At 44.0% G+C, this 25,843-nt stretch overlaps 1 protein-coding gene across 11 annotated transcripts in view; it reads right to left on the bottom strand.

Moving 5' to 3' along the window:
- Positions 1–25,843, bottom strand: part of LOC116841973 (talin-1) — an 89,817-nt gene that overhangs the window by 18,890 nt on the left and 45,084 nt on the right. For 4 of the 11 annotated variants that reach the window (XM_032810568.1, XM_032810569.1, XM_032810567.1 and 1 more), the window contains 5 exons: positions 2,596–2,788; positions 1,698–2,099; positions 1,112–1,382; positions 521–1,024; positions 116–213 (listed from right to left, as the gene is read on the bottom strand). In XM_032810568.1, coding sequence (XP_032666459.1) covers positions 116–213; positions 521–1,024; positions 1,112–1,382; positions 1,698–2,099; positions 2,596–2,734 — 1,414 coding nt within the window. In that variant the 5' untranslated portion in view covers positions 2,735–2,788. Of the gene's footprint in view, positions 1–115; positions 214–520; positions 1,025–1,111; positions 1,383–1,697; positions 2,100–2,595; positions 2,789–11,741; positions 12,800–14,208; positions 16,587–18,990; positions 21,560–25,843 lie in introns of those variants that run through there. The other 7 variants (XM_032810572.1, XM_032810574.1, XM_032810575.1 and 4 more) reach the window with 7 other exon arrangements.

Raw genomic sequence — 25,843 nt, 5'->3', positions numbered from 1 at the left:
AACTTATATATATCCAGTTTATGTAACACTCGTAGTAAACATCTCTGATTATAAAAATTATAAAAAAAGCTAAAATAAAATACAGGATAAAGGAGTAATATATCTAGACGCTTACCATCTCCTCCAGCCCTCATGACAGCTGGAATCGCAACCGAGACAGCTTCTACGTTTCCTTTACCGACATTGCTGGTCTCGTGCTGCATGATGGTGGCCCTGTCGAAAGGATGAGACGCGTGAATTGAAATCCAAAGTAAAATCTTGTAAGCTTCGGCGAATAATACCCGTTAGAATTGGAGACGGCACGAATGTGCTTGTTTGCGTGGCGCCTTAGAAACTCCTCCATGGTCGTAACCGACTACTAGAAACGTTCTCGCAGTGTGACGCGCTTTGAATAAAGTCGGCCGCTCCGCGGCCGCGAGTCCGACTCGATAATTGCTCTAATATTTTCCTAATACGGTGATTATCACTTGAGTTCGCGGAGCAAAGCAACCGGTGTTGGAAACACGAAGTTTGGACTCACTTGAGAGGCGACACGCTATCCTCCACCATGGTAGATCCTTCGTCTCCCTCGATGCCGAAATGATCCTTCGCTTTCTGTTTCTTCAGGATGATATCGATATAGCCAGCGATTAGCTGAAGAATCTGCTCCGCCTCAGTGGTCTGTACGCTGTAATACTGGTCAGAATAGTCGCCAAAGTCGAGGGTGAACGTGTTCGGGGAAGCGCCCCAACGTCGCACGGTCGTCAACGGCCACGTCTTCAGGATCTCCTTCGTCTTCTCGTCAAGCCGCAGGACCGAGTCCTTTGTCACACCGAGTAGACGCGGCACCAGTTTGTTCTTGCCCTTCATCTTCTCCTTCACTAAGAAGAACGTGACGCCGTATGTATTGAGCGACCGGGCGGTTTTCGTGTACAAGACTTTGGCTTCCAGCTCCGACAGCCCGATGTGCTTCTTGTGTTCCGCATAGACCTTCTTCTCAATTCCTTTTGTTTTCACATACGATTGCGGCAAAAACTCCTTGAGGCTGCAAAGAGAGAGAAAGAGCGCAACGTTCAGCGGACGAGACGTCAGTCGGCAAGATCATGGAAGTGCGTATCAAATTGCTACTCACTCCAAGAAACCCGGCTTGTGCTTCTCCTCTTTGTGATCGCCGAATTGAATTTGACACTGAATGCCGGCGAACACGCAAGCTTTTTCCTGCGTAATCGGATGCGTACCGTCCAGAATTGCGTCCCGTGCTTGCACGTACAACAGCGAGAGCTGCACAGGATCGCGACTGTCGATGTTCTGATCCGAGAAGAAGAATTTCCTCCTCAGCAGCACTGTCTCAGCTTCGTCGATGCCTTGTTCGCGCAGGGTCTTACTAGGATCTATCCAGTTCACTGTAAAACGAGCAACACAACATTAATAAAATATATGAACCTTCATAATGCGTGAATCAAAACCGCAATAAAAATTATCGTTTTCAACTATCAGAATAATATTAATATAATCTAGTTGAATTAAATAATGTTAAAATAATCGAATTAAATAATATATTTATCATTTATGTAAAAATTATAACTATTTATTATTTATCAATATGTTGCTATAGTGATATTTTGTCCGGAATGAATATTCCGATTCATTCCGTTGTTATTCATCTCAAAATGTATCGATTAAATTTTAATAAATTACAGAGACAGCTGTTGGCTCACCTTCATCGTCGGTCTTCAGCTTCTTCCTCAACTGATCCATCTTGGCGTCCCTCTCACCCTTCTCCTCTTTTCTCCGTTTCAACGTGAGCGTGCCGAAATTGCCGGGTTTCTGATTTTCGGTCTCTTCGTCTACGAGCTCGCGCACCAGGGAATACTCGTCGTGATTCGTGATGCCAATCTTTGTACATATCACTACCATGAGATTTGCCACGGGCTGGCTATCATCCACCAGCATGGTCTTTAGGGTCCCATCCAACATGCGGACTCTGAGCGTACGGAGCTTACGACGGTACTCGAGCAGATCCCCATTCCTCAGGATGTAATAGTCAAGGTTTCGCCCGGGCTCGAGCCAGACTCCTTTCTTCACGTCCTCATCAGAGAGGAAGAGACCGTAGTCTTTCGCTGCGAGAATAACAACGTGGATGACACGTCTTTACGATTTACGCGGTCATTGTGAATTTAATATCTGTTGTATCACGTTAGATACAAAAAAGCTAAACAATAGATATTAAATATTTAGTAAAAAGAATTCATACATTTCTTTTCACGAATGAATATTATTTGAGCTCGCAAAAGATAAGATTCGCTAGTTTAAAGAATAGCTTACTTTGTAAGACACAAAATCTGACAACTGTCTGAAATGTGGCTAAACGATAAGTAAAAACAGAAAACACTTTGACATATTGTTTCGTTAAAACAAACGTAATTTAAAAGACGTTAAAAGAAAAGTGACTTAAAATTCAATGAACTTGTTCAAATTTCGAATAATATTAGTAAATAATAGAGGAAATTCTTGGGAGATATGTGTCGCGAGAGTCTCGTCTCGTAATCTTTCATTTCAACAACGTACTGGCAAATTCAATATATGCGAAGGGGAACACAATATCAGAGTACTTACGTTGACCCATGTTGCTGGCTTCAGCGAGTTTTTCTCTGATAATGCGGCAGGCATCATAGACCGAGGTGCTGGGATCGAACTGCATCATCTTGGTGGCATTCTTCTCCGGTATGGAGATACGCAAGGACAGCGTGGCCATTGCGATTGCCTGGGGCGATCTTCTGCGTAGGCGAAAACCTCCAGAATCACTCGACTGGAACAGACAAGCCCGCGTACGAAATAAAGTCGCAAAGTCGCTCAACGTCGAGGCGGTCGACCGGCCGCGGCCGCGGGTGTTAATTGACGTCTCGTTAACCATTCATTTAAGCGGCGAATATTTAACGTCCCGGGGCGAAGACTTCACCGCATAATTTACGCGGACGTCGCGCCACCTCCGTCGCATGCAACGACCCCGTAAAATTGTCAGGCAACTCCCAGCATTACCGTATAGACCCGTAATCTAAAGGATTATGAGCGAACACGCAATTTCTGCTTTACGACGAAATTGAACGCAACAAGTTGCAAGGACCGTCGCGGTCGCCGTTGCCGCGAGGGTAGTAACGAGGGGACCATTGAAATAATTGAAGAACACGTAAGTCGCGGGGGTCTTCATGCAGGTCTCGCATGCAATTTGTAAGGTGATCATCGACTCGCCGGCCAATTTCGTTTCGCAGAGCACCACTTCACGTGGCACTTTAGCGTGATATCCGGAAAAAGTGTCGCGGGCCGATGATAACGTCGCGTCGGTTATTTGTGAGAGCGAGATGGAGTATCGACAACGGCGGCGGCGATGACGACGACGATTAAAAATGCCCCGCACTGGTGGACTGAAAGAGGAAGCCACCATGGGACTTCTGTCTATATATCGATCTCCCATGGTATACTACATTTACCATAGAATTTGCCACGGGCTGCAGTGCCGGATCCTCCACCGGCGTAGAATCGATGCTGCGAATGTGCACTGAGAGGCAAAAATATCTAAGGGATACAAAATATTTCTTCGGTGGGTGCTAGTGGTAACATATTTACTCTTGTTACTAATATAAAATATTCTTCCAAAGGTGTCAACAAAATATACATTTTCTTGAAACCCCTGCTTTTCTATTTAAACAATAGAATTTATACTGCAATTCTAGACAAAACTCTAGACTCGTAAGAATTTAAAAGTAAATCTGCTAGTCTATGCGGATTGTATGTCATACGATAACTCGTAAATATCTACGATTTTCTTTTTTTTTTCGTAAGCTACAATTTTACGATTTACTCATATATTTGCTTAGAATTGCAGCATAAGATTTGTTTAAATATATATGTTATCAGTAACCATCGAATAAATATTTTCTTATTTTTAAGATAGTTTTCTCCTCAGGGTAGATGAAGTAAAACCGCGTTCCCCCTCCCCCCCGACAAGAAATCAAACTCGAACATATGATTGCTAATCGACAAATAATGACACACATCTGCGAAAATTGGTCAGGTGATGGACGGGAATGAAACGATTTTCCCTGTTGATAATGTCGGGATGCGATATTAAATTAACAGCCTTTCTCTTTCCTTCTCTCTCTCTCATACAGAGAAAGACGAAGGGTAACGAGCTGTTTGTCGTGGCTTGATTCGCTTGTCTCAGTGGCGATTATCTAACAAGATGTCTCGCTGACGCAGACGTAATCCACGGCATGACGGTAGATTGAATATCTCTATCGCGACATGAAATCCAAATAAAGTCATTTAGTTCAATGTCTGATACGAGAGCGTCGAAAGGATGACGTAAAATGAGCTCGGGTGCAGCGCGATCCCGGCCACTTCATTAAGGGAGATTGCCATCTTCGCGATTTACAGCGCGCGGAGAGCGTATTATTCGCGACAATACGGGCATCATTAGACGTCATGAGAATAAATAGTCAATTTCGTTGTATTCATCCGTCGATTATACCGTCGGGTTCATTCACGCGTTTTTCCACGTGTTTCCGCGGGGGATGAGGAATGGTAATGGCACATAAATTCGTCGCAAGTATACCCTACGCCAATGTGGGTTTCCACCCTTAGAGGTTGCCTGGCAACGCCGGTCTCTGACTGTGTCAAACTCCGAGCGTAACCCCCTTCCCTTCTGCTACCTTCTGCCCCCTGCAGCGCGCACACACACACACACACACACATACACATAGATGTGTACACGTGCAACATACCCGCGCACACACCGACTGTCCTTTCTTATGAGCCCTTTCGCCCCTTCTCTCACCCAACCCCCTGCGGTCCGGTCTTCGTTTTCTCTCGCCGGCAATTTTCACCCAATTAACGTATGGTTTTGATTTCATCGCGCGTGTCGAATTTCTGACCCCGGGGACTGAACGTGCGATCGCTGACGCGCTGGAAAGTCGGCGGCAAGACAAACGCCGGTGAGAAAAGTGTGAGGAGAAACGTTAACTAAATATTTAAATTAGAAACACTAAACGAGGTGGAAGGCGTCCGGTGATTTCGTGACATCCGCACGGTCGGTATATCGTGAATATTTTGTAACCGTGAATAATGCTGATTACAAAAGAGAAATTAAGGAGATCGTTATTTAAATACTAAACAATGCATTATAATTCTGATAATTACTACGCTGCGATAAATTTGTGTCAAATTTAACACATTTCATGTGTTCCAATTTATCCCCTCTGGTTTTTTATGTTAATTTAACACAAGGTAAATTAATGTTCACAAATAACACAATTTATTTATACACACTTTACATACAGTACTAATATACATTTTACATTGAGAAAAAATTTTCATAAATGGAAAAATATATATTTTCCTAATATCGTGTTTCCTATTATCGTTCCTAATATTCTTTTTATGAAAGCAATTTATGAAAACAATTTTATGAAAGTAATTATTTGTATAAATAATAAAATGTTTAAATAAAACATGTAAAAAGTTGAAAAAATTATTTATACAAATAATTTCTCGGTTTGGTCGAGATTCGAACCATTTTTGACTAATTTAATACAGATTTTTAATATTTCAGTTGGAATCTCGGCTAAAGAAATTTAGAATAGTTCGTGTCTCAGCTATGCCAATTTTGTTAAAATTATTTAACTATATTTTGTATTCAATTTTATTTCTTATGCATTTTTGTTGCACTTGTTGATAATAGGAGTGAGAACATTAAAAAGTTATAAACTGCCCGTAAAACTCAAAGTGAAAACAAAAAAGGAAAAATTATGACCTAAATATTTTTTGTATTTCTACTTTTGTGCCAAATTAGAAAGAGATTGGAGTGTAACTTTTGGGTAGGTTTACTTGTCAGTGTATAAAATATGTCACAGAGTATGTAGGGAAGACCGGATCTAATTGTCATACCTCTTACATATAAAATTAAAAGAAAATATACATGCAATAATTTTTAATATTATGCACATTTTTATATACTTACAACTTTCAGGTAAAAGAAAAAAAAATATTATTCTTATATAAATTTATACATAAAAAAGTTACAAGTTATACTTCCATGTTCTTGCATAAGTACCATCATAAGTACAATGTCGCAATGCGTGAAAAACTAGCCCCACTTCGAATCAACTTAACCCGAACAGACATTCGGATAAAAGAAATTATAAATTATGCTGCAGTAACAATTAATTAAATGCAGGAAAAATTAATTAAATCCATAATATATCTCACAAAAAAGAGAGATTGCGATAAAAATTTCAAAACAAACGGATCAATAAAGATAGAGACAAAAAAGATTAACTCGTCGTGTCCAATTTTGAGAAAGTGCTTGCAAATACCACATGCGATGTTTCTGTCATAAGCTATTTCGTATACTCGACTGACACGATACAAGCAACCTATACTGTAGAGAAGAATATGCTCCTCCATTTATTACGTGAGATATAAGCTGTGTGTGACTTCTAGGCTCAATATGCCCTACATGTTGCATGTAAATTGTATCACACATTTTAACACTTTAACACATTTTAATATTTAGGAAAGCCGAATATAGACTTAACTCAGAGTGGTGAAAATGACATAACGACAATGTGTCAAATTGACACAAGGGTATGTTAAAAATTTAACACAGAGAGTTTCTCAGCATACGAACACTCGCGCGCTTATTTGCTTCAGAATATAATTAGACAGCGAAATAAAACGAACACAGCGAAAACAAAGTAATACAAGGTATTATTTGTGCTACGTAATCGATCACATTGCACGCCCGTGTATCTGGTTTATTCGCAAATATTCTATCCTCCCTCCCTCCCTCCCACCCTCCATTCCTCTTTCTTTCCCTCAAAGATACGAGCAGATTTTTTGTACCGTGAGCACACTGTGCGCGAAATCGCCGGAGCTCTCTCGTTTTTCTTTTCTTTTTGCAGAAAGAGGCACGACAAAGTGAATATCGGAATGTCGGAATGCAAAAAAGAGGAAGAGAAAAAAGAAATCGCACAACAGCTACGGGCAATCGCTAACAGAGCCGGCGGCACTTTGTCGCTGAAATTGAAACCACCGGCTACAAAGTTACTTCATTCGATTCGCAATACGTCACCTTCCTACACTCGCACGGACTCGATTCAGAGGAATGACCTCATTACATACAACTGCATCATCAACTCCATACGTACCACTGCTGGTATTGCGAGAGGGAGAGAGGAAGGGGGCCGGGAGGGCCATTTCTCGACAATGCTGGCATTGATATTGCTGGAAATTGAATATTCTTACAAGAGAGAGAGAGAGAAAGAGAGGGGCGTCCTGTAACATCCATCATGACTGGCGATAAAATGACGCGGGTCGAAGATATATTAAACGCGGGGTTCTCATTAACGATCAGACGATCGCCAATTTCGAGGTAGTAACGATGAGCGAAACGAGGAGAAAAAATCATAGCCAAAAGGAATTACTTAATGCGGACGAGAATCCATGTACTCTGTCTGGTACAGAGACAATGAGAAGAGCGCTTTTTATAAAGATTCTGATAAAAAGATCGCGATAAAGGAGCGGGAGAGACAAGCCGTTGCGAGGAGAAAGGAAAATTTGTAACATAATAAAACTACTTATTTATCGACGCGTACGGCGGCGGCCATTTTTCCGACGTACTAAAACAAACAGCTCTTTCGTCTCGATCGAACTCCAATATCCCTTTGAAGTATTAAAATAAATTCCCGGCCATTATCCTCCTTTGTACACACGGTGGATCGTCTAATGTTAGCGCTTTCCATGGGCATTCGCCCATAGCCTGTTCCATAGCGTCGATTGTCGAATATCAAACACACGCGTTACCGCGTTAATAATTATTAACGAGAGTGATGAGTGTATTTTAAGGAAGTGTAAGGCCTAGTGTCGTATATTTTCAGTAACACATCAAGAGCACCACTCATAAAATTACTATTTATCAAACAAAATTATATAGGTTTCAATAAAAATTCAAATTTAAATTTCAAATTTTTTTCATTATTTATGCAATAAATATTAATTTGAGACAAAGTCGAAATGGATATATATATACATTTCAACTTATATATATATGTATATTTATAAAAGTTGTATATATATATATATATATATATATATATATATATATAAATTATGCATATATATATACAAATTATTATTTGTAATATTAAAAAATATTATTAAAAATATTATAAAAAAATGTTAATTTTTACTTTTTTTTAATGCTTTATTTATGCATCAGTTGATCAGCTGATTAATAAAGAGATATAAATAATAGAAAGAGACAATATGTGTACATGTATCTTCGAGTATTATTATAAATTATGAATTTTCTACCGCTGTATTTTCCAAACAAAAGGATTAATAGTTTTGAATAATGTCGATATGTTAACCTCTTTAATATCACAGCAGTTTTTCATCAGAAACCCTAACTTCAGTTTACAAGAAATTAAAATCAGAAATTGAAAATAGCACGCCAGTTCCAAGAAACGCGTATAAAATGTGTCAACTTCAGTTTCTAGCATCTTAACTTTGAAACGGTCGATCTTTCTCTAATTGTAATTGAGCAATATTTCAATTTATACAGCGCAAGTTTGAGAATGAATTCTCGACAAACTCCTTTTTCCCTATAACCTCCTTAAATGAGCTGTTACGAGGAAGAGGAGAGAGGAAGACGAAGAAATATACAGAAATGCGATACGCACGATAAGAAGAGAAACAAATGAAGAGAGGGAGAGCTGGAGGAGAGATAGATAGAGAGAGAAAGAGAAAGAAAGAGAAGTGGCATAATGTATGTATGATGATTCGCGTTAATCAAAAGCGCGGTTTCTAAAATTAGACGTCATGTATACAGAAAGAGAGATTGGGGGAGAAAGAGAGACAGAAAGCGCGTCTATACATACAGTATCCGCCGTGGCGATGACACTTGACGCGAACTAATTGAGGCCGGCGATCCGCGACGCCGGGACTAACGAAGGCGCGGATTATGCCGCGTGCTCTACAAAATCGGCTAATCCGGCCCCTCGGATCTACTCTCTAATGGATCGTGCCGCGCATACGTGCCAATCAGCCCGAGAACCACCTCCGCCGCCGCCGCCACCGCCGACGCCGCTTATCGTGGAAACGGCGAATCTATAGTGGAAACGTGTTAATCTGTCGCGCCCGGGCCCTCGTCATTTATCATCGCGACGCGACGGCGAGGCGAGGTGAAGCGAGGTGAGGCGCAGCGTGCGATTGAATAGTTTCGGACGCGTTATTTACCGCGCCGCGAAATTTCCCGACGAAACGACTCTCGCAAAAATCGCCCTGGCACTAATTCGCCGACGCGACGACGCGGCCACCGTTCGCGGGTAATTCTCCCCGTTAACACGCCGATCGTCGCTTTCATTTCCACCGATTGTATAAAAGCCTAGCTGATGAATCAATTGCTAAAGATGCAGTAGATAAATGCAATTTGCGATATATCCGTTGCCTCTCTTTTCATCGGCCCCGCAATATCGACCGCGCAACTAATTTCGCAGATGCAATTTATTATCAGAGATACTCTTAAATAATTGAATGTTTCGAAGTGAAATAAATTTTATTTGAAATTTTATGTAAATATAAAGAAGAAAATTTAGATCGAGCTTTAACCAATGAAACGACAAGTTTGAATAACCACAAATAACACTAAAAAAATGCATTATAATTTATTATACAGTTCAAGTGGAAACTAATAAAGATAAGAATCTTTTATTCACTTACTTATCTTTTAAATACTGATTATATATTTATAAGTACCCGTAATATATATAATTTATTTATCATACATAACTCTAAAAATTTATAAGACGCGGTAGTATCATGATATATCACGCTTTTGAAAATTAATGATAATTGCGACGATTAAAATATCTGCAAAGTGTAACACAATTTCAAATAATAAAGACTTTAAATCTTGATACTCTGTAGACTTTGTGATTAATTTTTACACATACGCTCACCAGACAAGTAGTCGTATTCAACCGATACTTCAACGTTTTTTAGAGATCTAAAACTAGAGAGAAAGAGAGATTTACTCGAGCTTTGATTAACTTCGAATTATGCTCACGAGAATGGCTCTACGTGTTATGGTACGTGTTACGAAGGTGTCGCCGTAATACGTCTGCAATCAATGTTATCGCTGAGAAAATGGTAGAAGCACGTCCCTACGAGTGCTAATGAGAGGACACACACTCGTCGTCATCGTCGTTGTCGTGCCTCAAAATATATACGTCATGCATATATTCGGATTAAATCACGTTTTCTATGCATTAGAATTGCGCGTTAGAACACTTCGCGCCCGTCTCGGGAAATTAATATTAATAACTCGATTCCCTATTACCGTGTCCTGCAAGTTGGCGTTCTACACTTCGGCTCGAGAATCTGTGTACCCAAATCTTTTTCATCTCGATAAATCTTCGAGTCTTGTTTTTGGCCAACGTGACTCATAATGCAAAATAAATATTTCTTATTTTGTGAATATTCTTTCTCTCAGTGCAGAAACATGTGCAGATTTTGCTGAAAATACAGCAAGTGTTTCAATAGCACACATTTCAGTTCTTATATAAAATATATAAATAATACATACAACAAGAGAAAGAATATTTGAAAATTAATAAACATTTATTTAGTGGGAGTGCCAACAAAGTAAATTTATTTTAATCTAAATTCTTTCATTTAAATAGAATAATGAATTATTTTCATGAAGAACTAAGATTTTCCCAGGGTTTCATGAAAATGTATATTTTATTTGAAAAATATTTCATATAAGTAAAAATTAGCACCTACACTGAGAGAAAAAAATAGTTAGAATAACTATAATCTCACTATATTTTATAGTTCGTTTTGGCCTCAAACATATATTTATAATTCATCTAACACAAAGATATAGCAGAATGAACACACATTTATAGTCACCATCTCATTATTCTATATGTATAGTAAAACACGATTTCGGAATATAGTTACATGTAATATTTTCCAAATATTCCAATTGTATTGACTATATAAAATAGTTCTATATAAAATATTTCTCTTACCATTTAATATTTGCTACCTTACTATGTTTTTTATTTCAAATAATTATAATTCTTGGTAAAAGTTTTACATGAGTCAGTTATACTATGCTTATATTGTAAATATTACAAACATTATGGTGACATTTACTATAAAAAAGATATTCCTAACTATAATCTTTTTACTATGCCATTATAGTTCCAAATATCATACATTTTTCTCTCAGTGTACCAAATAAATATTTACTCCCTGTAAGATATTTTTTTGTCCCCGTGTATGAAATGAGAAAACCTACTGAAATATTACAGAATGCCGATCTATTCCTCGATTACAAAATCCTACAGCAATTTTCACTTCTCTCCGTTACAATTAATTAATAACCTAACGATCACTACAAAATACTGATGCAATCTGCGACTAATAATTCATCTTGACGACAATCACTCGACGACAAACCACTGACGATAAACTGACAATCACTGACGATAAACCGCGAGCGCGATTATTTCATTGTCCTATTAGTGAAGACAAACGAATGAACAAACGATCGATCGATCGATCGGCGGCGACATGGCCTGTATCTCGTCGAAAAATGGCGATACTGTTATGTCGCAGAGGGATTTCGTACGGCACCTGGTGCGATAAAATGCACACGGACGTAGGTGCGCGCTACGTCAGTATGAAACACTTACTGCCATTTACTCGCGCCGCACTATGTAGTTACCATGCTCCATTCTCGGGAGCGAGTTATAGCGCCGTCGTCAGCTTTTTTAACTTCATCGCCGCCTCACGAGGAGGGTAGCCGGTCGGTCGGTTCTCACCCCCCGTGTGTCCTCCTCTCTGTCTCTCCTTCTTCCGCCCTACCTATATCTACTTTTCTCTCTCCCTCCCCTTCGCCCTCTCCCTCTTTCTCCATCCGCGTCGTTGCCACCCTTTGCGGGTGTCATCACATTTTATCGCGCGTCACTACACCCCCGTCGAACCGTAGGAACTTATAGAAACGCTCGCACAACCCCTTACTGGTCATCCAAATAACTTATTGACTCTCTCTCACACACATACTCTTTTTTTCTCTGTTTTACACACATATACACTTTCACCCATCACCAATCGCGGTGATGAGCATACCCGAATTGTTACTTGATCCGCGATTTTAAAAATAAAATAAGAATGGGAGCTAATTACATATATACACACTGTCGACTCTTCAAATTGAACGAGGGCTCAATCAAACTGAAGCAACGAAGCCATACACAGCTCCTTTGCGGTTGCGTCGCGTATCGAACAACTTTAACGCACGAAAGTTCATTGAACACAGTTTATACTTGTTCTAGACTAGACCTAGATTCTCTAATCTACGAAACACCGTCTACAAGACAACATCCATTTCGCGAGAAACAGTCGCAGCCTCATTTTATAAATTAGAGAAAGGGAACACGGGTAACATTGCGTTTTACAATCGAAAAATCTGTTTTGACGAATGTCGAATTTATGTTTCAATGCACAGCTTACAAGTGTATACAACAAGTGGAATTAAAATCAAAGACAATGTCCAACAATTGTTCCCCATTAGTTAAAAAGAATTGTCGCGAAATATCAATGCATCTCCTGTCTGCAATTATTGCATGGAATTACAGATCTATATTAAAGTTATTACTTGAAACTCGTTTCAAGTGAGAGATTCAGGCTCGTATTAATAGTCGTTACATATCGAAACTTGTCTTACGTGAAATATTCAAATCTGAATTTAAAGTTAGATGAATTATTTATTTGAATTACATAATACACTTAATATTATATTTGCAATCGCGATTTAGCTAAAAAACTCAGGTTTAACTTTAAATTAAAATCTGAGTGTTTTACTTGAAGTAAGTTTCGAGTAACGACTATTAATATGGACCTCAGACTTGTGTTAACAATCGTTACTTAAAATTTGCCTTAGATGAGATATTCAGATTTGAATTTAGAGATAAATGCGAGTTTTTAGCTGAGTCGCGACATTACAGATGTAATGTCGCATATATTATATGATTCAAGTAAAAAACTCAAATCTAACTCTACATTCAGATCTGAGTATCTCACATGAGACAAGGGTTTTAAATGACGACTATTAACACTGGCCTCAGATTTACATTCAGAGTTAGGCGAGAGTTTTGCAGTTGAATCGCGCGCGATTACAGATATAAATGTCACATATATCATAATTCAACTGAAAAACTTGAATCTAACTCTGAACAAAAGCCCGAGTATCTCACGTGTGAGACAAGTTTTAGGGGACTACTATTAATGAGAGCCCAAAATTTTAGTTTAGAGTTAAATTAAAGAATTTTTCAGTTTTTGGCTTGCAGTTACAAATACGTATCACCAAAAGTCTCGTACAATAAGTACACATTCTTGTTTTGGTCCTTAAATACGAATATTTTAAACTGTCAATATAAATATATATATATATATATATATATATATATATATATATATATATATATATATATATATATACATATACATACAATGTTAAAAATTTAAATATTCGTATTTAAAGATCAAAACAATGAGAATATGTCCAGAATTAGATACGTGCTCGCGAATTGGTATTTTTACCTTACGTTTCAATTAAAAATAAATCATATCATATCTAAAGAACATACCTACGAAAAAATCCAAACTTGTATGAATAATTACTTGAGACTTGTCTCAAATGAGAAACTCAATTTTGAATTCAGAATCGGATGAGAGTTTTGCAGTTGAATCGCGATTGCGGATATAAATGTCACAAATACACACACACACACACACACACATATATATAATAATTCAATTGCAAACTTGGATCTAAAAGTCTGAGTAATTAAAAATCTGAGTATCTCACGTGAGAACAAGTAGGTGACAACTGTTCATACGAACCTAGGATTCAGATCAATCACGTATTTCACGTATTTCAAACGTGTTTCACGCGAGACAAATTTCAAGTAACAGTTATTAATACGGTCCACACAGATACGCGCGGTGACAGTTTGACGAAACGAGGCGCGACGAGTTTCTCGCAGTAAGGCAGGCAAGTGCCACGTGGCTGGCATGACGAGCAGATGACGATGAACGCGGATGACACACGCGGCGTTTACGGTGAGATTACGGTGAGAAAGAGTGAATGATATTTACCTCGGCGACGCATATATTGGCTTTTAGCGAGCCTAGCAGCGACTACATCTATAAATCTAATTGGCTACTGTGCAGGCGGTGGACTCCCGTAATACCCAGGATCGTGGAACGTTGGGCGCCGATTGTCGCCGTTTCCGGTGCAAGCTTCTCGTGTAAAGGTAATTTACTATCCCTACGAAGCTGCAGCACGGGTTCAGCTCCATCCCTATTATTTACTCGCGATCGCGATCCCGGATGCCCGACTCACTATCCGACGAGGACGACGAGGAAGTGGCGCCCGAATAATCTCGTAAATTCCGCTATTCACGTCGATATCCCATCGACCGATCCAACGGCGGCGACTCTCTCGGACCGGACGGAGATCTCCCGTGAACGCAGAGTCCGCTTGCAGATCAGCAATAGTAAGGATTAATCGACGGGTGGTCTAGAGACGGAAAGGGATCTCGACTAACTCGCTACTCGAGGCAAGTCGAATCTCACTTCAACTCGAAAGTACTCTACAATTCTACAGACTAATATGAGAAGACAGAGAACGATACGACATGGAGGGTCAAGACGTAAAGCTCCACTGGCCGAGATGAGGACCAGGGCCGAGACGGACTCAGGAAGCCTCGAAGCCGCTTGACAAGTCACCGACGAGTGCACCGCAACGAGGATGTAACGCGAAGAGGGACGATCGCGCGTCACGTCGGCCTTCCAGGCGGGGCGTTATTTCCCCGCACTCGTTATCCAGACCGGCTCGCGCGTGCACAGGCGTCACTGAATCGCTTCGATTGCGGGGATCGATGATGCTTCCGCGAACTCGCGAGTCTCGCGCGACATGCCCGTCCCCGCGGAATGCGAGACCGCGTGTGTAACGCGCCGATCTCTCGCACGACCGCCTCGTGTGCAGCCGCGGATGCGAAACGAGGCTGGGACGAGCCGCGATCCTCCGGGGCGAGTCGAGAGGGTGAAATCGACGGAGAGAGGCAGCGAGAGAGAAAGAGAGAGAATGAGAGACCCTCGCGAGAGGGGTGCGCGTCCGCGATGACGATGACGGCGGCGACGAGCTCCACCAAGAACGGACGCGTCCCTTCGATTGCCGGTCAGAAACTGAATGTGGCGCGGTTCGTGCTGACGCTCGAAATGTAGCCGAGAGGGTTGTCGGGGAGCCACCCCTTGCTCTCCAAGGGGATGCAGGACTCAAAGCGGGGGGTCGGGGTGGGCGAGAGGGGAGAGCGACGACTCTGGGATCCACATCGGGCATGTTCGGGGCTTCTGCGCACTAGTGCCCCAGTAACACACCCCCGTACACCCGGCAGGGGAAGGCTCGAGCGTCTCGCGAGCGCGAACAAATCGCGTTACGTGGCGTTTGTCCCGATTCCCCGCGACTCCCTCGAGTCGGTTCTTCGCGGACTCGAAAGCCTAACTGAAATAACGACGTCACGAAAAGCGGCAAACAGTGGAGGTTATTGAGGCTGCTACAGAGACTCGATATTTTCTTCTTGTATATTTGTATGCTAATTTACGGACACGAGGATGTAGGGTAATATTGCAGCATCAGCGAACGCTGCGAATGTTTTGCGAACTCGTGCCTATCGATCGTGAGGAGGGATCCTGGGTGTTTTCTCGCAACCTGCCCGATTTTTCCGGCTTACCTCGACTCACCAGTTCCGCGAGTGTTTGCGCGACGCGTGCTTGCCTCGATCGCTGAAACTGACCCCGAGATTTATGCGTTCGACGCCGGCACGGGGGTTTTGCGCGCGGATCGGAGCCAGCGCTAACTGGAAACTAGCGTTATTGTCGAGCCACAAGGAACGGTCCGCCGGGGTTTCAAATAAACGTGCACTCGTGTGTCTGGCCGAGTCGTTTTAACGTCTGGACGTTTGTGACCGAGCGGTGACAGATGCGGAAATCATCGATTCCTCTGCCACATCGGGAAAGGATTAAAATAAGGGAGAATTCACACATTGGCGGCAAAGCAGAAGGACAGAAGCCAATCAAAACTCGCGCTGGTTAGTTAGACCCGCGCTGGTGGTCAGGTGATAGTCGATAGCTTTCCTACCAGCGTTCCTACCAGCGCGAGTTTTGACTGGCTTCTGCCTTTCTATTGTCCACCTTTTCGCGCACGATGTGAATTCCCCCTAAGACGCGTCGTGCGCGCTTTTGCTGCGTCAGCGTCGTGTGAGATAAAACAAGAGAAGATCAAAACATACACACACACACACATATATGTGTATGCATGTACGAAAATTTGTATCTGCAACTAAAGCCCATTGTCTACGGAGTGTGATTTGAAGTTGTTTTTCTTGCGAAGAGCCATACGTGCCGCTAAATTCGTTCTGTAGCGAGAAATTTGACTTTCGGTGTGCTCCATTGCGAGCTCGATTAGGGCCTTTGCACGTAGAAAAATTTTAACTGCAACCGTAAGGTCGTAAGAAAACTGACCAATCATAGTCGATTATTTCTCGAACGCAAGGAGAATAATCAACTGTGATTGGTCAGTTTTCTTACGACCTTACGGTTACAGTTAAAATTTTTCTACGTGCAAGAGCCTTTAGTTTTTCCAGACAGATTCGGTGTTATTTTCCAAGCGTATTATTAGGATCCCAATACGGTTTGTCTAACCAGATGCACCGAATCTCAACTGACGTCAGTCATATAATTACACTATATTTGACAGTTCGTATTGGAATCCTAACGATACGTCCGGAAAATAATACCAAATCTGTCTGGAAAAACTAACCGTCAAGTTCGCAACGAAGCACGCCGAGAGTCAAGTTTCTCGCTACAGAAAGAACTTAGCGGCATGCATCGCTTCCCGCAAAAAAACAACAACTTCAAATCACGCTCCGTGAACATTGTTAATTTCTGCCCGGTTCAGAAGGAAGAGTTTATTTCGGATATTGGAAAACGGAAATGGAAAGATTATCTCTCACGACAATTCGCTGTAAAAATAAAAAGGGGGAGGAGGAAGTCGATCTAACGAGACATTCGGACGAAATGAATATTTCGTGAAAAGATCGACTTTTTCCCGGTCTAACTTCACGTGTGCCCAACGCGTCGGTCGTGTATCGCGAAATTTTATCGTACCTGTTAGATCTGGCACACTTTTGGCACGTCGACGCCGACAAACCCCGACAGTCAGTTATGCAACTACATGGGAAAATGTTTAATAATACTTGAGTGTGTAAACTAGAAATTGCACAGTCGAAAGCTGCACCGTCAATATCGCGCCTTATCGGCGAAACGTCAAGCTCAGGATCTATATCGCTCGCTGGTATCGCATGATTATGCGAGCCCTTTGCCTCTTTCCTTCCTCGTCCGAATAATTACTGTGGAGATTCGACGGAGCACAATACGCGTTATTTCTGACGCGGGTCACGTCACATTTCGCACGGCCGGATCACGTGTGAATTGTTAAGGGCAGTTCCTTCAGGGAAACGTCATGGAACAGCGAGACGAAGAGAGACGAAGAGAGACGTTCGGCTACCCATGCAAGTACGTACTCCGCGAGTGACGCACTATTCGCGAGCTGTACCGACGACAAGCGCATTTTCGCGATTCCGCCGGAAAATTCGCGTCCGTCGCTCATCGATCGGTGAAGCGCGACGCGCGTCTCGCGACCGATCTGTCTTAATTGTCCCCGCGATCTCTCCGCGCGATTCACGACTCCACCCGTGTTCGCGCGACACTCGCACGTCTTTGCGGACAAACTTGTGGAAAATACAAGCGACGGATGGTTTCCCTGTCGTGAAATAGGGCGTCGCGATTCCCAGAGAGAGACCAACCCCTTCTGCTCTCCGCCGCCGCTTAAAACAATTTGACTCGGCGGCGGTGGACGGCCGAGTTTTTCGCGCAGAATGAGGCAGAATGCACGACGGGCTTGATTGTCACCGTTACTACTACTACTACTACAGTAACAGCAGCCGCCCCCTCGATACCAGGACAATTTCGGTACTCCGGAAAGCCGACCCTCGTATTATACTATCTGATTTCGAGATCGCCAAGGGGTCGCTGTTACTACGAGTCGCTCTTAATAATTGACCACGCTATCTTGATTGTTCCGCACGGCGATCAATTTCGCGTAGCCGACGCGGAATCTTGTTTGCCCGGCTGTCCGTTAAATTTCAGACCGACGCGAGATCACGACGCAGGGACTTCTAATTTCGCGGGGCCGCGATGGACTCGATAATATTGATAGCCGCGGAGAGAGGAGCGGAGAGGGAAGGGGGCAAGAAAGATTACAGAATCGAGCGGAATTGCCGAAAATCGCCTTGTCGATAAATCGCCCCGGCAACGTTTTCCTTGCTTTCTCTTCTTTTCTCCCTCCTCCTCTCCCTCTACTCCGCCCCACAGCTGTACACTCCACGTTTCGCGCGATTAACAATGCTGATTTACGAGTCGCGGGAATACCCACCGCGATATCGCGACAGATATTTCAGCGAAGCCGGCAATGGCCGAGCTGGCGACGACGCGCCGCGGTATGTTATACAATTAAACTTAATTAATTAATTTAATTAAACGCGCGTTCGCACGCCAGCGCTACCGCGTCCGCGAAAACCTGAACCCCCAGGAGAGATTTTCAGAGCGTTGCTCCGCAACGTTTCGCCCCGGCCGACGTTTCACTCCTCGTGGCTGTGCGAACGCGACACAGCGCTGAACATTCGCGCGCTAAGAGCTCGCGCAGCGAGGACACTGTTATCCTACACCTTACAAGCATTCTCTACCAAAACTAGCAACACCGAGAAAAGCGGCGAGATATCTCGTTTTCCACACAATTCTCTACGTTTCTGTACTCACCGCGTCGCTGCTGCTGGCGTCATCGTGGTGTCACCCGATCGTACTCGCAGAGTCGTCTCTCGCCCCGACATTTGTGGCGCTCGTGGACGTGCAGCGCGAGTTTCAAGCGAGACGGCACCGAGAGAGGAGAAGGAAAGAGGAGGAGAGAGGAGAGAGAGAGAGAGAGAGAGAGAGAGAAAGAGAGAGAGGCAGGCTTCTACGTCTACGAAGAGATTACGAAGCCGCCGCGATCTTCTCGATCTTCTCTAAGCTACCCAGGATCTTCGGCCGGGACGTGTCTTTAGGGCTCGGAAAGCGAGTAAGAGAGCAGAGAGTAGACAGAGAAAGATAGATAGAGAGAGAGAGAGAGAGAGAGAAAGAGAGAGAGAACGACACCCGGCCGAATCGCGCGATAGCGTGGAATGAATCGGGAGAGCGCGAAAGGCACAAGAGAAGGACGGAGACGGGATTCCCGACGTCGGGTCTCGGATGTGGGAACAGGGAAACAGCTTAAACACGGGAGGCAAGACCCGAGGACGATCCGCGGATCTCGATAAGGCAACCGCGTGGTTAAGATTGACAATCGGCTTAGGAAAAATAAGCTCGTTGGTTACACGAATTCTTCCGCGCGCGCCGACGGTTGTTTGTCGTCATCACACGTGGTGGAGACTCGAGCGGTCGGGCGAAAGCAAGGCGAGGTCGCCACGGGGTGACGTCGAAAAGTTAAGTCAAAAACGGCTTCCCCGATGACCGGAGACGGTTATTGTCGCGACGTGGACGGCACGATTTAAGGCACGAGGTACTTCCGGGCTTCGCGACAGCCGTGCGCGCTACATCAGGACGCGCGCTGGACGCCTGCCGACGGTGACGAGCAGCGCGAGAGACGAACGACGAAAGGACGGCCACTCCTCGGCCGCGCGCGAACGGCGAGAGGGCGATTGGCGAACGACGATGAGCATCGAGAACGGACGCGGGAAGGAAGGAAGCAGAGAAACCAATTGCGAACGCTGCTGCAGGCACGTGCCTTTTCCAGCCGGGAAGCTCGCTCCGCTGCGTGAAAAGCGGAGGGGTAGTTCGCGGAGGTGACGTCGCGTGCTGAAAAATCGCGATATCGCGCACGGGAAACTCGAGGGAACACGCTGATCGAACGGAAACGATAACGGAAACGTAAAGTTCGCTCTTTACCTGGGAGACCAACCGAAGGTGGGGACGGACGTTCTAAAACGAACTATTGTCCTCTGCACGTGTTCGATGGTGAAAACGATCGCGCGATCTCCTGCACTGCGACGTCGAAGCGCTGGGTGCTAGATGATGGGCGAGTGGACTCTATCTTCACGCAACAGAACGGCCCGTGAAAAGAAAGTGACAGGTGCCAAGTGAAGCAGGGCAGGAGGAAAGGAGAAAAGATGCGGAGAAAACGCGTCGGGGAAACTGCGAACTGCGGGCGATTCTTGAGAGAGGAAGCGCGGTTGAGGAAGCTCGTGGACGCTAAGCGGACGCGAAAGGAAGAGGACGAGCCTGATATTGAGGAAGTTCTGGATTCTGGCGACGGCGGAGACGGTGGCGGTGGCGGTTATGCGGAAAGGGTCGAAGGGACGGAGCGAGGGTAGAGAGCGAGGGCGAGGATGTTACCCCGACGGCTGTCGCCAAAGAAGTGATAGGTCTGCGGCCTTGCGCGCGGTACCCGAACCGCCGCGGGTGCAGAGAGGGCGCCGAAGGGAACCGACGCGACGTCGCCGAGGGCGCAGACGCCGGGGTGTATCGGCGAACGAGGAGGGCGACGATTGGCGGCGAAGGCACGATGCAGCCCCGCTTCCTCGCGCTCCGCCAATTCGCGGGGGTGAAATCCGTCCACCGGCGGCCCCTACCTACCCTGCGCCCCCGCGCGCGCGGCCAGGCACGCGCGCGGAGGGGGCGCGCGGTGTGTCGCGACCCCTTCTGAAATTCGAGTGTCGTATTGCGCTACACAGAGACGCGCTCCGCCACCGCCGCTTAGCTCCGCTGCTGGCCCTTTCTCGTCCTGGCCCTTCCGAGGCGAAGGGGCGAGCGTGTTTGCGCCGGACGACTTTGCGCCGCGAGAAGATTTAGCGGATCTATACCAGCGTGTGAGGGTATGTGTGTATGTGTGTGTGCACGCGCGCGTACACACACACACACGCGGCATTAAATCGCAGTAATCGCGGCGACAGCGCGCGAATTTATACGACGATCGCCGAGAGGATGCAGTTGTAAATCGGTCTAATGATGTCGCCAGCCCGAAGACCCCTCGCTCATCGGTCAGCCGACCGGAGGGCGGGAGAGGAAGAGGGGAAGGAAGAGAGAGAGAGAGAGGGAAAGAGAGAGAGTCCTTCAGCGTCGTCTCGCCTTGGGTACCTCGAGCATCGCGGCCCCGACGACCCTCATTATTAACGAACGGCACATGTGAGATGATCACTCAAGCAGAGACTGGCGCTCTCTGAAGGCACAGTTAACGAGCGTACGCGGGAGTACGCTATTGAATATTTATCGCGATAAGCGATAAGCAATCTTCGATCGCGACGGTCGCAAGGTCGAGGCCGAGCATTTTTCTTGAACCCCAGTGGTCTTTGGCTACCGGGGCTGCTGCGAAAGGTTCGACGCAGGCCCACCCTCGTCGCTCGAGGTGTGCCGGGAGAGAAGGGCGGGGAGGAAGGGAGGGGGGCATCGACGGCGCGAAGGGATGATAATGCGTGTCTGCAAGCGGGAGGTCTCCTGCAAGAGGATGGGGAGTGTCACTCAGGAGCACGACGTGTAAGAGAATGGTCACCGTCCTGGGGGGTGAATTGAGATGTACAGGCAATTTATGCAGCCGGCGCTCTCTCTCTCTCTCTCTCTCTCTCCTCGCCTCTGGAAAAGCGTTGACCATAAACGCTCGCGAAACATCGCCGTGCTTTTTCGCCCGACCTGCTCTCTTCTCCCCTCCCCCCCTCCTTCGTCTTTCGTCGTCCCCGCGCTCTCGGAAAATCGAACACTGGGTAGCCGAATTTTTCCGAACAGCTGATGCCGATATCCTCTCGCCGGAGCCGTTCACGCCGTCGGATTTACGGCGCTCCGGGAGAAGTGGTCTCGAGTAAACGCGCGGATCGACGCGAAATAAAATGGCGTAAACAAATTCCGTCTTAAGGAAAGTTGAAGGAAAAAGGGAGAAAAATAGGGAGAGGGATTGTTTATTGAGTATACTTGATTATTTTTGACTTGCACGTATCGGTCTTCTCGACCGACGAGACACGAAGTCGATGCTTCCCCGAAAAACTACACGGAAAACGAAATTTGCTCGTACTAACGTGAAGTTTGGTTTTAATGAACGAGCCAACGCGTTCTGGTTGAATGACACAAAACTTTCGGTTCTCACGAGCCAGATCTGGTTTCAAGAACCAAAACATGTGTCTCCTTCTGCCAAAACGCGTTGGTATCGCCACGTACCACGTCGGTTAGTTACCCCGATTCAAATTTCAGCCGCGACAAACTTTAGTCTCTAATTTTCTTGGAATAAAATTTCACTCCAAATAGTGGAATGACCGAGTCGAATTTGAGTGATTTCTCACTCGTACAGAATGAATATTCTACTCTGAACCGTCGAGTGAACACTTTCACTCAAAACTGAGGACTGAGTCTAATGTACTCCATCGTTACGGCATATTTCGTATACTCGAATCGACCGAAATATTCACTCATATGAATCCGTTATAAGCTGCAGTGAAACATTGGCTCTTGCGATGTCGAGTTTGAGTAAAATTCTACTCCGAGAAATTTACAGAATACTTTCAAAGTAATACTCATAATACTTCGGTCGATTATTTAGCTTTCTTGACTCACGTGATTTTTTCTAACACACGAAGACTCCTGTGTCACTCATGTATCACCGTCAGACAACTGCTTTCATTGTCTTTCATTGCACCAATATTTTTGTGCTTGCGCGCGCATTGATGCACCGACCGCGATTGATGCGTTCCGAAAGCAACTTGCATTTGCAAGGAAAACTGCGGCAGGACGTCCATCTGTATCACGTGCACTGTGACGGAGGAAATGACAGAAAGCAAACTTCGGCAACGAGGGGGATGGAAAACAGTGGATGGCTTTCGTCCGGGATGAATTAAGGATTTATCCCTAAGTGTACCTCTGCCTTTATTTTTGTTCGCCATCTCGCGCTCGGGCGATTCGGCTGTTCCACCCTCTTCCTCTCTCCCTCTCTCTTCGTGCGCCATCAACCCTTATCGTGGTAGCGTCAATCACTCTCTCTCTCCATACACGGTGAAACTTATCGTTCGATTAATCGGCCTGACAATGCGCCTGTCGATTCGAGTTACCCCCCGGACTGGCGCGTGCGGTCAGTCCCCGAAAATGCAGCGCTCGTCCGACGATTTACGGCCGGAAAAGTTTTATGGCTGCCAATTATAGGGAGGATCCTCTCGCGAAATTGTTAGCGAGTGAAAACGTAAACTATTAGAGCGTGTGCGCGCGGCGTGTGTGAGGTGTTTCCTCCGCGTTTCCACGCGGATGAGTCTCGAAAGCGCCGCCGAGAGCGAAGTGCGCTCGCTAATGCGTTTGATAGAGGGGGAAAAAGAGATCTGGATAAAAAGGTAAACAAAAGACACACTCTCTCAATGCGTGTTAAAGAGGTGGATGCGTTTGGCGTGAACGCGTGAGAAGTACGTGGAGCAAATTTCGGGAAAAAAGCCGCTTAACGCGGTTAACTTGAATTGCTATAAAGTACCAATTCCCGGACACCTATTTAACTCTGGACATTCTTATTGTTTTGATCTTCAAGTACGAATATTTAAACTTTCAATATAGAATATACTTAATATCTGTACATATATTTTACGTTGAAAGATCTGTATCTAAAGACCAAAACAGAAAGAAAGAGTGTCCAGGATTAGGTTCTGCATTGGTACTTTTATCTTACTCGTTTATGATTCGCGTCGAAGCGACTGTTAAGATAGCGCGAGTTGGTAGTTCGTAGTTGACAAATTCAGTCGCCGTGCGCGAGCTAATTTGCGGCATGAAATTACATCGCGCCGCGTGACATTTCGCAGTTGGCAGAGAGAAACGTGTTAAACAATGGCAAATTCACAGACTCTTTTCACTTTTATCGCAAATTTTGCGTGGGAGATCGCACGCGCTCGTGTAAAAATCGCCCACGGGCCCCCTGCCACCGAATGATGCAATTCATCGCGTAATATGTTTATTTACTGTGCAGCAATATGCATGCAACAAAATAGAGGACGGAACTCTCCGAAATGCGCGTCCACAATATTCGGGGAAAAATAGTTACGCCATTTGTGCATGGAGGAGCATACAAAACGGCCGCAATAATAAAGTTACGATCAAAAGTGGCAACGAATGTCGTATGTTCAACTTGTCATATAAATCTACGCGCAAGTAGAACGAGCGTCGGACCATCGTTGCTTGTTTGCAGCTCGCAACTCTCCAATGTAGCCAGCTATGTTCGGCGCCGAAATGTCTGGATCTTAACGTTTCGCTATCCATTCTATGGGCCATTGATGTTCGTCCGAATGCGTGTATCGCGCGAAGCCCGAATGTCGCGGATAGAGCATTTTTTTTCTTTTCCATTTTGTTTCATCATCGTCGAATATTCAACAGCACGACGGAATTTTCACTTTCATCGATCCAGATAAATACTGCGCGATTCAAATTTCAGAATTTTCGAACGGAATATATTTATTCCGTTCGATGGAATGTTTCTAATAGTCGGGCAAGGACAATATTTCTGCATGAAAATAAAGCAAAAATGCTTGGACACGTACTGGGCATTTTTGTTGTTTTGATATAAATACTCACGCTTTCATTATAGAATAATGAATACACAATGAGAGAACAAATATTTAAAAAAATATGTAATATTTATTCGGTACTAATAAAACATATTTACTCAACTCTAAATTCTTTCGTTTGAATAGAATAAATTTTCATAATAAGCAATGATTTTAGAAAAATATAAATTTTCTCATTTGAAAATGTCTTCTCAATGGAAAAGTATGTGTATATTAGCACAAGTAAATATGTTATTATAAATATATTGGTGCCCACTAAAAAAATATTTTTTTTATTTGATAGATATTTCTTTCTTTTTCTTTCAGTGCATATATTAAATATACGCGTATATTGTATATTTTAAAAGTTTCAATATTCGTATTTAAAGAGCAAAACAATAGGAATGTCCAGAATTAAATACTGTTCGGCAATTGATGTTTTTACCATAAAAGAAACGAGAAAGGACTAATTAATCCCGATCAAATCAACAAGGGTTTCGATTCTTTACGATTCTTTATAAGAAGTGATTCGTTTCGAGGAGACGTCGCTCTTCCTGATTCAGGCATCACGTTACTGAATTATCGAAGACGAGACGAACGAGATGGGTTCAGCAATGCGCAATAAGCAACATTTGATCCCTTCGCCGTGGTTGTTGTTGGAAACACAACAACTGTGTAACTACCGAGTTTGGACAGATGCGCAGATTGCTTGAGCCGCAGAATGGAGATTAAAGATAATGCGGGGAGATACGAGTAAATTGGTCAACTGAGAGAGACTATCGACGTTTAGCGCCATTTGCGACGGACCATTTGTTCGCGTATTCTTATAAGGCGGTATCTTTTATCAAACGACAGAGAGGACGGCATATGGGCATTCGATGACGATAAACGTTGAAAGGAAGAGCCGTTGGAGAATTTCCCGATAGGTGAAAGAGCATTAATATTACTATATGATACACAGGTTCTCGAAAATATGTAACTTATTAAATATATTAATAACCAAATAAGAAACAACCGCTGATTTTGGAGCAAATATTTCTATTAAATGTTAGGAGGATAACAATATCTGATAGTGCCAACAT

The sequence above is a fragment of the Odontomachus brunneus genome, unplaced genomic scaffold (assembly GCF_010583005.1).
Source record: "Odontomachus brunneus isolate Ranch 3 - 2012 unplaced genomic scaffold, Obru_v1 Obru_scaffold_019, whole genome shotgun sequence".
Classification (NCBI taxonomy): domain Eukaryota; kingdom Metazoa; phylum Arthropoda; class Insecta; order Hymenoptera; family Formicidae; genus Odontomachus; species Odontomachus brunneus.
The sequence above is the reverse complement of the archived record's forward strand: the minus strand, read 5'-3'. Positions and strand labels throughout refer to the sequence as shown.